Genomic DNA, 12,115 nt, shown 5'->3' on the forward strand with positions numbered 1-12,115 from the left:
GTAAGAGTTCACACATACTATCTACGATTCTTTATTGACAATTTGCTTTGTTCTATTTTTTAATGGTACTGAAGTGGTTTCCATCATTGGAGATAATAAAGCTTCATCTTCTAATGAGGATTTGAGCTTCTGGGGCATTCATGCATCCGGTATGCACACATGTAGAACATTCCTAAATGAACATAAAAAGAGATGAAAACACACACACTTTAATTAAAACCAAAACAGTGTGTGCTGTTTATTTAATACAGCATGGTTCAAAAGCCTTTTCTATTAAAAAGTTAACAAGTACACTCATTTAAATAGACAATTTGTGCATTACTGTATAATAATAATTAACAGCACTTACTAAGGTTAGGATTACAGTTTATAGTGATTGCACATGATTATAAATAATTTAAGATTATTACAAAAGTAATTACATGTAATCGGTGTAAAAAGGACACTCTTAAAAAGTGTTACAAACAATTCATTCAGAGGTGCAGTTTTCTGGCAGTTATTACCTGAAAAGAAAGTGAGCACAACAGACACCCAGCCAATGATGTAAGACCAGGAGAACCTCCAATTACCATAGCGTTTACCGTAGTAATTTATTGTGACTCCCGTGTAGACAGCCATGGCCAGAAACACAAAAAAGCCTTGTGGAGATAATGAAAAGAATAAGGATTACAATAAAATAATGACTCCAAACATTAAAACATTAATAAAATAAAACAAAAAACTAAGAGATATATATTTAAATAGAATAAAGTGATTAAAATGTTTAATTTTATAGGGTTTTATTTTTTTAATTCTACATTTAAAGTTTATTGAAATTATTGTATAACAAATAACTTTAAAGATAGCAAGATGGATTAGCGTACCATAAATCTTTGTTTATTATAAGTGTATGCTGCAGTTTTGTTGTTGGTAGATTTGAAGTTGACACATTTTAGCAGGATTAATTCTGATTGGCTGTCAGTGTTTTTTATCGACAAGTTTTTTATATATACAGTGCATCCGGAAAGTAGTGCGTCACTTTTTCCATATTTTTTATGTAACAGCCTTATTCCAAAATGGATTAATTTAATTTATTTCGTCGAATTACTAAACACTATACCCCATAATGACAATGTAAAAAAAAAATGCAAAATAAGTGTAAAAGTGGCTTCACAACAACTCGGTGAATGTCCTTGAGTGGCCTAGCCAGAGCCCAGACCTAGATCCTTTTGAACACCTCTGGAGAGATCTGAAAATGGCTGTACGCTGTCACTTCCCATCCAACCTGATAGAGCTTGAGCGGTACTGCAAAGAGGATTGGGCAAAAATTTCCAAAGACAGGTGTGCCAAGCTTGTGGCATCATATTCAAAAAGATTGAGGCTTTAATTGCTGCCAAAGGTGCCTCAACAAAGTATTGGGCAAAGGCTGTTAATACTTTTATACATGTGTACATTTTTTCACATTGTAATTATGGGGTATTGTGTGTAGAAGTTTGAAGAAATAAATGAATTTAATCCATTTTGGAATAACGCTGTAAGAGCTATGAATACTTTCCGGATGCACAGTATATGTTGTAATAAGTTTTAATCAGCTGGACAAAAAGTGAAGTGATTTCAGCAATAATGTTCTTCTTTGTAAATCACTCAAAATAAAACATTGATTTAAATTATCTTTATCATTATAGTTATGTTATCATCTTCTGTGTGAAGACAGTGCTCTCAAAATAGCAAGTGTCATATATATTTGTTAAATTAAATAAAATTAAATCTGAATTAAATGCAAACAACTAGTTAAAAACGCTATCAACTATAAACACTATCAAAAACACAACAAACTATCATATCTGATTCAGCAACATACATTTCAGAAAGTCTCAAGATTAAATATAAAACAAAAGGAAAAGGCAACTTACAAGAGATGAAGAACAGAATGCCTGCAGCAAAGGTTTTATCAAACCTGTCAAAGGAGGAGTAATGGATGAAGGCCATAATACCGATGATGATGCCAATGAAGCAGGCCAAAAGAGACAAGATCATGAATGCTCGTGTAGCATCCCAGTATGCTGTGAAAACACATGACAGAAGGCTAAGTTATGCATACATTTAAAACAGCTGTCCAATGTGCACATTTTTCCTACATTTACCATGATGCTTTGTGTGAATTATCCTAGTCAATTTGTTAAAGGGTTAGTTCACCCAAAAAAAAGAGATAGATAAAATTTTTAGATAAAATCTGAGAGCTCTCTGATTCTCCACTGACAGCAAAGTTCTCATCACAAGTCCAGAAAAGGAATCAAAATGTTGACCTCAGTGGTCCAACTGTCATCCTCTTCAAGAACCTTTTTTTTGTGTGCAGAAACAATTTTGTCTTCTCTTTTGCGACAGGTCAGGGTGCATGTTACTTGGATTGCCATTAGATTCAATGTCCAGCCTGATCTCACGAGAAAGCATAACTATTTTACATTTTGTTTATTTATTGTTATTTTATTATTATTTTTATTTTTCCCTTCTCTTTTGTAAAAAACAACAACAAAAATAGAGAACTGAAATCGTTTTTTTTTCACAATAAAAATTAGTTTTGTTATTATTATTTATTATTTTTATTTTTTATTATTTTTTACTTACTCTTTTGTAAAACAACAACAACAAAAATAGTGTACTGAAATAGATTTTTCGTAGCATTTTTTATAATTAATAATAATAATAATTATTATTATTATTATTATTTAAATAATAAAAATTGTTTATTTTTCCCTTCTCTTTTGTAAAAAACAACAACAACAACAACAACAACAACAACAACAACAAAAATAGTGTTCTGAATTTGAAATCCTTTTTTGCAATAAAAATAGTTTTTATTATTATATATTATTATTATTTTTGTTGATCATTATTTTCCCTTCTCTTTTGTAAAACAACAACAACAATAATAGTGTACTGAATTTGAAATGTTTTTTTTTCACAATAAAAATATTTTTTTATTATTATGTATTATTTTTATTTTTGTTTATTATTATTTTCCCTTCTTTTTTGTAAAACAACAACAAAATAGTGTACTGAAATTATTTTTTTCGCAATAATTTTATTTATATTTACTTATTATTATTTTATTTTTATTTTTTATTGATTTTTGTTTTTTATAATTTTTTTTCCTTCTCTTTTGTAATAACAACAACAACAACAACAAAATAGTGTACTGAAATAGCTTTTTCGCAATAAAAAAGTATTTTTTATTATTATTTATTATTATTTTATTTTTATTTTTTATATATTTTTTTCTTTTGTAAACAGCAACAACAATAAAAATAGTGTACTGAAATTGTTTTTAAATTAAGCATAAAATAATTTTTTATTATTATTTATTATTATTTTATTTTAAATTATTTTTTTCCCTTTTCCCTTTTTTCCCATTCAAAAATGTACTGAAAGAGTTTTTTCGCAATAATTTTTAAAAATAATTATATTTTTATTATTTTTTCTCTCATTTTTTGTAAAAACAACAACAACAACAAAAATAATGTACTGAAATAGTTTTTTTCGCAATAAAATAGTTTTTTTTATTAATATTTATTATTATTTTATTATTATTATTTTTTATAATTTTTTCTCTTCTCTTTTGTAAAACAACAACAACAGCAACAAATAGTTTACTGAAATAAAGTTTTTTTCCGCAATAAAAAATTTGAACATAAAATGGTTTTGAAAGAAAGAAAGAAAAAAAAAAGGTTTCACAATTCTCCCCACAGTTTATCCGTCAAATATTAAAAGGCAACTTACTAGAATATTTCTTGTGTACAATTTTACTGTACTATAGGGAATACAGAGAAAAAAAATCTTAGGCCACATACTTGTGATGATAATGTTAAAATACCAATTCTATTATTTTCAGGACAGATAAAAAAATAATAAAAGTGCTAATAATAATAAATGTAAACCTCTTGTTCAGATTTCCCTATAGATACAAATTATTTACAGCACAAACATATTACTTAAAATGATTTCTTTCAGTTCTTTTGAATGGAAGTTTCACCAAACCTGTGGACCTCCCCATTATTTGAAATGCAGAAAAAGGTTGATAGAGTCAACTTTAACCCTCAAATTTATATGCATGTGTGATGCATGGTGGCCCCCAGATCTCACCAATGCTGTCAGTGTGTGTGAAGCATTTTCCAGGCGTGCAGTATCTCCACAGTCCCTGATGCATGTAGTTGTTTGAATGACGGTACTGCATCCAATAATCTGTTGCTGTGGAAACAATCAGGAGTATATTGCCCACTCCTGCACAAAACAGCCCTCCTCCCATGAAGCTGTACATTCTGCACCTACAGACAGACTAAAAACAAATGCACACACACATATATTAATAGGCACACATACAAACATTAATGCACACGCACATAAAGGTCAGGGTTGTGTTAGCATCAAGGGACTGGTGCAGACTCTTCTCAATAGCGCTGCACTTCACTCAGAGGCATGTAAGTGTCTGTAATTGCATTGTAATGAACACATTACTTCCTCTGAGTGAGCTGAGAGGTCAGTATCTGGAGGCTACTCTCTTTTTCTTCTTTTCAGGTTTAGAATAACAGAGCTTTCAGGCGAACCGACTGGCTGGAAGAGATTGCGGTTAAGGTAAATAAGACAGTGCTTATTCAGAAAAAGCATTGTGCAGCTGGTTCGAGGTTTCTTGAATCAATTCTGTTTGCCGAGGAATGACAGACTCATTTGGTTGAAAATGTTCTTTTTATTTTGATATGACAATCTTAATTCATGTGAAAATGATGTTGAATGTATGGATCATAGACTAATATATGGACACGTTCAGATGGAGATGTGGTAAAACACTTTTGATCCCCTTTCAGTAGAGGGCGCCATATAGTGTTCACTTCTAACTGTTTATTTTTTGTTGTTGTTTTTTTTTGCTCTTTTGGTAAATCATACCAGGGGCCCCAAAATGGCGTAGGCCCTTAGAATCATCCTAACTCCTCCCCCTCCCCAGCGGGACCCCTAAATCAGACTTTTAAAATATGTTTAGAATGGAAAGCTGAAGAGCTGAACGTGAATTTAACTTTTCTAAAACAAATAATCATCATTGCCGTTAGAATAATGATTAAACTTAATAAAATACAATATAGATGTGTATGCACACACACAAACACACACAAATTTTCTAAATTACAATAAAATGTTACTTGATGTCCTTAATAATAATAATAATAATAATATTATTATTACTACTACTACTACTACTACTACTACTAATAATAACAATAACAACAACAACAATAATAATAATAATAATAATAATAATAATAATAATAATAATAATAATAATAATAATAATGATCTATATAATTAAATAACATTTTTGTTCAATCATTAAATTTAAATAAATTAAAATTATTCAAATTATCTGTTATCGCATAGAGTAAATTACAATTAATTATATATATTTTTAAATTCTAATTAAATATTTGTATTTTTTTATAAATAATATTTTTTTTCATTATTTCATTCTTTTTTTGAAATCAATTTTTATCATTTATGCCTATATATTAAAACACTGCAAGGCAAGTTAAAGATTATAATTACAGACAAGCTTTTAATAATAATAATAATAATAATAATAATACCAGAAATTATTTATTTTCCATACAGTGCTCAGCATAATTGAGTACTCTTCATTTTTTATCAATTTCTCAGTGAATAATATATTTTGGTGCATTTAAACAAAACAGATTTATTAAACGAATGTATTTATTCAAATAATATTTTAGTCACCAAATGTATTTAGAAATTGAGAGATAATACATTTAAAATTTAAGCAAAATATTGCAAAGAAAAACAATTACAACCTACAAAATTTCAACAATTTTGTTATTTCTAGTTTTTGCTTCTCTTGATTTTTCCTCTTTTTTAAATTTGTATTTAATAATTTTCTCTAACATATAAATTTGGGTGTACTGCCTTTTGGACCGTTATCATAAGTTATTTTGTTAGATAAGCTCCAGATTTGGCTTCAGTACTGACTAATCTAATGTATATGCACAAATATAATATTGTACAGCTTCCTGTTAAAAATATGAATTTAAAAGAGAGATTTATAAGGGGTGTACTTATATATGCTGAGCACTGTAGCTTCACAATCAAGCCCAGATTTTTTTATGTGAATATCGATAGATAATAAGGATATAATTCACTTCAATTCAATTCATGTTAATTTCTATAGCCCTTTTACAATGGAGATTATGTTAAAACAGTTTAACATAGAAGTTCTAGTAAATTGAAACCATGTCAGTCCAGTTTTTAGAGTTGAAATTTAGTTCAGTTTAGTGTGGTTCAACTTTCTCTGCTGAAAGCCCAAACACTGAAGAGCAAATCCATCAATGTGCAGCTCTTCAATTCTCAATGTTTTAATAGAAGTCATAGTCATATTTTAAATAAGAAAAAGTTGATTGGGATCATACAAGAACTCAAGTTTAAATTAAGGATTAATACATTTGAAATATACTAATTAAACATTCAACTTTAATCAACAGTTGAAAACTTCTTCTTTGTAAATATTTGTAACTTCACAGCTTTCTAAACAGATGTCTAAGAAATAACACTACATTATTGAAATACACCTGACAGATGTTCATGTAGTCACTGTATTATTGGAGGATTTTTTCTTCCTAAATTTAAATAGAGAACCAAACTATAGCCAAATCAATTATCAAAAGTCCACTATTCCAACAGACAATCTGATAATCTGCAGCTTTTAAAAGTAGTCACACTTACCTTTATCAAACCTCTAAATGAAGTCTAAATAATATACGCCAGGGCCCAATAATGGCTGTACAGGCAGCTTTCCAGCAGCTCTTAGCACTAGCGTTTAGCGGTTGAATAGAAAGAACGAGGGAAAGACCAAGCAGAGCTGAAACAAAAGAACAGGCAAAAAACACAGCCAATCAGCTAGAGCTAGTTTTGTGATTTTGGAATCTGCTGAAGAAACAGAACTATCTACAAATCCTGATGACTGGAGGCTTTCCATTGAGCGGGCGCTGCTAACCGCCCTATAGTTGGGAAGAGGCCGAGCGGAAAATCAGGAGCGCTGCTGGGCCTAACATGGAACAATTAGATTTTCAAAACAAAAATTTGATTTTTATTGCGTGTGCTTTCATGTACTGCTGCAATCTAGACATATGAAATAGAGATCCGTTTTATAAGAAACAAAAGTCATGTTCTACTAGAGGATCCTGTCAAGATATTCAATCAAAAATTGGTCAAGTTTTATTTTGATAGTTTCTAAAAAAGTTGACAAGTAGTTGTCAACTAATATTACTAACCCTATTCTTAACCTATCAATGTAGTCTATAATTATTGCGTCAGGAAATTAAGTTTTAGCTGTTTTTCATGCGAGAATGTAATTGTTTAAAATTCAAATCTGTGGTTTATTTATAAAGATGGTGCGTATTGTAAAATGTTTTGTTTTTTGAGATTTGTGGATTAGTGACCTCCAGGTGATGACGGGTGTTGGATACTCATAAATCCGTCTAAAGCAGGTTTTCCTCAGCTCATTCCGACATTTACCCTGACTTTGAAATCATTTTGGATGTTTAACAGTCTTTGGTTTCATGAATTAATTACTTTTTGTTCCAGTTTATTATGTTTCAGCTAAGCATAAAGTTATGTTCATTAGATATTATTTCATATTTACATGCTAACCTTATAAAATTAAATAAAAATGCTGTGTAACCAAAAAGATGTTGGTAACCAAACCGTTTTTGGGGCTGCAATACATTGTGTTATTTCTAATATAACATATATACTGTGAATTTTCACAGTTAAATCTTGTCAAGCGATACTAATGTAATTTACTGTGACAAATTACAGTAACTTGTGAAAATCTAACTTTTTTTTTTATAGTATACTCTAAAGAAATTTAGGTGACATATAGTTGCAAAGTTACTTATATGGAGAAAAGAATGTCTAAAAGTTCTAAAATTGGCATTATTTTAAATTACTATAAATACCTAAAATATATAACTGGCCTAATAATGTTGATAATAATAATAATAATAATAATAATAATAATAATAATAATATTCATGTTCACGTGGGTTTCCTCCGGGTGCTCCGGTTTCTCCCACAGTCCAAAGACATGCGGTACAGGTGAATTGAGTTGGCTAAATTGTCCGTAGTGTATATGTGTGAATAAGTGTGTATGGATATTTCCCAGAGATGGGTTGCAGCTGGAAGGGCATGCACTGCGTAAAACATTTTCTGGATAAGTTGGCGGTTCATTCCGCTGTGGCGACACCAGATTAATAAAGGGACTAAGCCTAAAAGAAAATGAATGCATTAATAATTTTGCAATCAATCATTTGGTCCTTGCATGAATAATGACATTTTCAAAATCTGGATATGTGCTCCGTGTATATCAGCAACAAATTCTCTGCATGTTTTCGATTAATTATTATCATTTTTTATATCCAAGGTGGATATTGATAATTAATGCTTTTTCGAGTTTATCATGTACTTCTAAATAAACTATAGACAAATGTTTCATCAAAACAACAACAGAAATCAGTCCAAGGCATTTGAAAAATTTGGAAAATTTAAAAAGCCTTTATTCACGTGGCTAAATCTGAAAAAAACCTACACGTTTGGGCAGGAAACTGCCTTTACCAGGGTAACAGCCAACATGCTGTTTTTATTTTCGTTTAGTTTTAGTTTACGTGGACACCTGTGAAATAGCATAATTTTAATGTCATAGGTTCACTGGTTGTGTAAATGAATCATTGGCAGGTTTGATGAGAATAAAAAAAACCTGTCCAATCTCACAAGAAAGTGTAACAATTTTTAGTATTGTCAGAAAAGGAGATCATCTGTATGATGTCATTCGATTTCATTTGCATAAACACTGATTTTTAAATGAGGCGCACCCCTAAACTCAACCATCATTGGGGGATGAACATATTATACTAAAATGTACAAATGACATTGTACAAGTTCATACGAATTGGCCACTAAATTAAATAGTTACAAATTTCTGTGAGATTGGGTTGAAACCAACTTGAGCGAATCCTGCCATTCGAACATTGGTGTTCACCAAACAGTAGACCAAGACCCCCGAATAAACGAGTCTGTTTTTTTTTCTTATCATAGCTGCATTGTCAAATACAGTTCTGTATTTGTCAGTTCTGGAACAAACAAACCAAGAAAATGAAACTACAAGTGTGAACAAATCCTCTAGATATGGAATACGAACAACCAACCCATCATTCATCCAGCTGTCTGAACCTTTTAGAGGCCTGGGCAATATGCTAAAACATCTCCAGTGATTTCTCTAGCGTTTCAGTCCAACTTACAACCGCCCTATTGAGAATTAGCTCCGGTTTGCTTTCCCTCACCCTTATGTGTGTTAGAGTTGTTTTCTCCTCCAGAAGGGTTTCTCTCCCATCTCCCGCACATGGTCCCGAAGATGAAAGGACCACAGTGGATCCATTACCTGCATTAGAGCAAGTTGCTCGGACCAATTGACGACTACAAAATGCAACAGGAAAGGCTTTTTTTCAAAGATGTGAGTGCCGTACTTACGTCTAACTTCATTTTTATAGACCACCGCCTATTTTGTTCCATTTCAACTGAGGCAGCAGAGGGGCATTTGATATCATTCTGAGCTATCAAAGTGGACAATATGTCTCAGCGAGAGTGAAGCATTTCTTTCTCGAATGCAGCTGGCTTTTCAGAGGATGAATTTGTTATGACACATGTGTATTAAAGCAAACATTAATGATAACAAATGTCTAGCTACTCTGTGGATGCATGGAGGAGAAAAAGTATTCCTAACAGACCTTCAGAGGGTTTTTTGGTGGCTTTGTGGGACAGTTACATGACAGATGACAAAAGCCCAGTGCCACTAATGCTAACCTCAATCCCAGTCCTATCTCACTGTATGGATTTTTTTTTTTACTGATGTCTTTATTGTTGCATGCGGTATGAATAGATGGATAGAGACTTACACTGTACAAACGCTCAGTTCCACACAATTTCCTTACACAACCTTACAATGTCCTTATACAAATCGCTTATTATCTTAATTGTTTTTAGAAATGTAAGTGTATTGAACATAAAACAAGTTGTACCCCCAAAGAACTTTAAGAATTGTGTTGATTCAGATAATTTTAAATACGTAGTATGAACATTTTTTAATAGATAGATAGATAGATAGATAGATAGATAGATAGATAGATAGATAGATAGATAGATAGATAGATAGATAGATAGATAGATAGATAGATAGTTAGATAGATAGATAACAATCTGAAAAAGTAGGCCCATATACATTTCTAGAGTCCTCAAATTATGTAGCCAGATATACGTACTGTATAACACTACAGGGCGGTATGACACGTTTTGTTTTTTCTTTTTTTACCTCCGTATTGACAGCTTTCCCGCTTTCCCGCTGTTACCAGTTTGTTGGCGGACTTGAGACGCAGAGGAGTTGACCATAAAGACGGGTTCGAGTCCGGTAAAGAACGGGTCCAGAAAGCATGTAAGACAAAAACAGAAGCCAAAAAAATAAATAAACAAGTTAATAACAGGGTGAGAATGTGGTAAAATCTGAAAACGAGGTAAAAATAAGGCGAGGGCTTTTCTTTTTCTGGATTGTTTATAAAAACTGTCGGTTGGGTTTAGGGAAGTGGGTGGTAGGGTAAATTTGTGCTTTTGAAAACACTATTGGTTGGGTTTAGGGAAGGAGGAGGGTAAGTCAGTCGATAGATCAGTCAGTCGCGAGAGAAACTTGAGATCTCAAAAAGCTTAAACAGCAGCCTATGGTGGATTTCCGGAAATAAAAACTGCTAAAAACATAGCTCCAGGATTGTATTTGGCACTCTTCAGAAATATATATATAGCAGTATGTTTTCAGAATGAGCCTGGGATACATTTTTATTTAATTAATTTAATTAATTTTTAAAGTTTTCAATTGTGTGGGACCCAGCATTTTTTACAGTGTAGATATATAGATAGATAGATAGATAGATAGATAGATAGATAGATAGATAGATAGATAGATAGATAGATAGATAGATGGATGGATGGATGGATGGATGGATGGATGGATGGATGGATGGATGGATGGATGGATGGATAGATAGATAGATAGATACAGACAGACACTGACAGAGACAGACACTGACGGATGAACAGAAGAAGACATATAGATTAATAAATGGACACGAGGGCAGAAGAAAAGATATGTTTTCTTTACAGCCGTGCACATTCAGCTAATAGCGCTTCTGGGTCAAAAAGATATTGAAATAATTTCTGTTTCTAGCGTCTCCCTTTCAGCGGTTTGCCCTTTCATAAAGGCACAAAACACAAACCAGTTTCAGCCCTGACCCTCCACCATAATGCACAGTGCCTGAGAAATGTCTTTGAATCCTTTAAGCTGCCAGGCGCATCCCCCTAAATGCCTAAATCAACTCTTTAGAATTTCATTTCGCAGCCTTCGGTTGGCTAATTTGTATGGCAAGTGCTTTCAACATTTTCCCGGCATTTAAGGGGCTGCCTTAATCAAAAGAGCATGCAGACGATTCTGCTCGACGGCGCTGAGTATGGAATAAAACCCTTCCACTTAACCACTTAGATGAATATATCAAGAAACTAATTTGTCATTTTAATTGCGTGATTTGAAGAGACGCAGCCTCACTTTGCCTCTTCCATTTTGCTAGATTTTCAATGTGAGCACACATTAGATTGATCTATGAAAGACAGGAGAAATCACAACATTTATGTCTTTTCATTTTGCCGTAATTAGATAATTGAAATTCCTGTCACTGTCTCTGCACTTTTGCAAAACACAAACAGCGCACAGACCCTAGACAGAAGAGATTGCTTTTTTTGCTCTTTGCTTCCTCCTCTTTGTTTTTTTCCAAGTTACTTTTCGCCTCTGTTGTTTTATTTTTTTCCCTTTCACCAGAGCCAATCACTCACTCCATCTTCTGAAGACAGAAATAGCACAGTGCATGTCCATTTTGTTGAGATTTACCGTCCCCATTAAGTGATTGCTAGCCGAAATGACAGGGCACCTTTCTCTTGATACACTCCGAGAAACCCGGCTGGCTCACATTAAGGACACATTACTCGAGCC

The 12,115-nt window shown here is 32.2% G+C and overlaps 1 protein-coding gene and 1 long non-coding RNA gene across 2 annotated transcripts in view; one reads left to right on the forward strand and one right to left on the reverse strand.

Moving 5' to 3' along the window:
• The window catches only part of LOC147835099 (uncharacterized), a 37,142-nt gene that overhangs the window by 4,991 nt on the left and 20,036 nt on the right, over nt 1-12,115 (forward strand). Inside the window, exons 3-5 of the long non-coding RNA XR_015501239.1 lie at nt 4,552-4,608; nt 9,405-9,541; nt 10,411-10,492. This is a non-coding gene — a long non-coding RNA (uncharacterized LOC147835099). The remainder of the gene's footprint in view (nt 1-4,551; nt 4,609-9,404; nt 9,542-10,410; nt 10,493-12,115) is intronic.
• Nucleotides 2-6,869, reverse strand: lim2.1 (lens intrinsic membrane protein 2.1). The gene is given in 5 exon segments (NM_001020556.1): nt 2-172; nt 504-638; nt 1,893-2,042; nt 4,120-4,312; nt 6,757-6,869. Coding segments are annotated over 4 exon segments (522 nt in total). The 5' UTR covers nt 4,295-4,312; nt 6,757-6,869; the 3' UTR covers nt 2-110.

Source organism: Danio rerio, chromosome 10 (assembly GCF_052040795.2).
Source record: "Danio rerio strain M-AB ecotype USA chromosome 10, GRCz13ab, whole genome shotgun sequence".
Classification (NCBI taxonomy): Eukaryota; Metazoa; Chordata; class Actinopteri; order Cypriniformes; family Danionidae; genus Danio; species Danio rerio.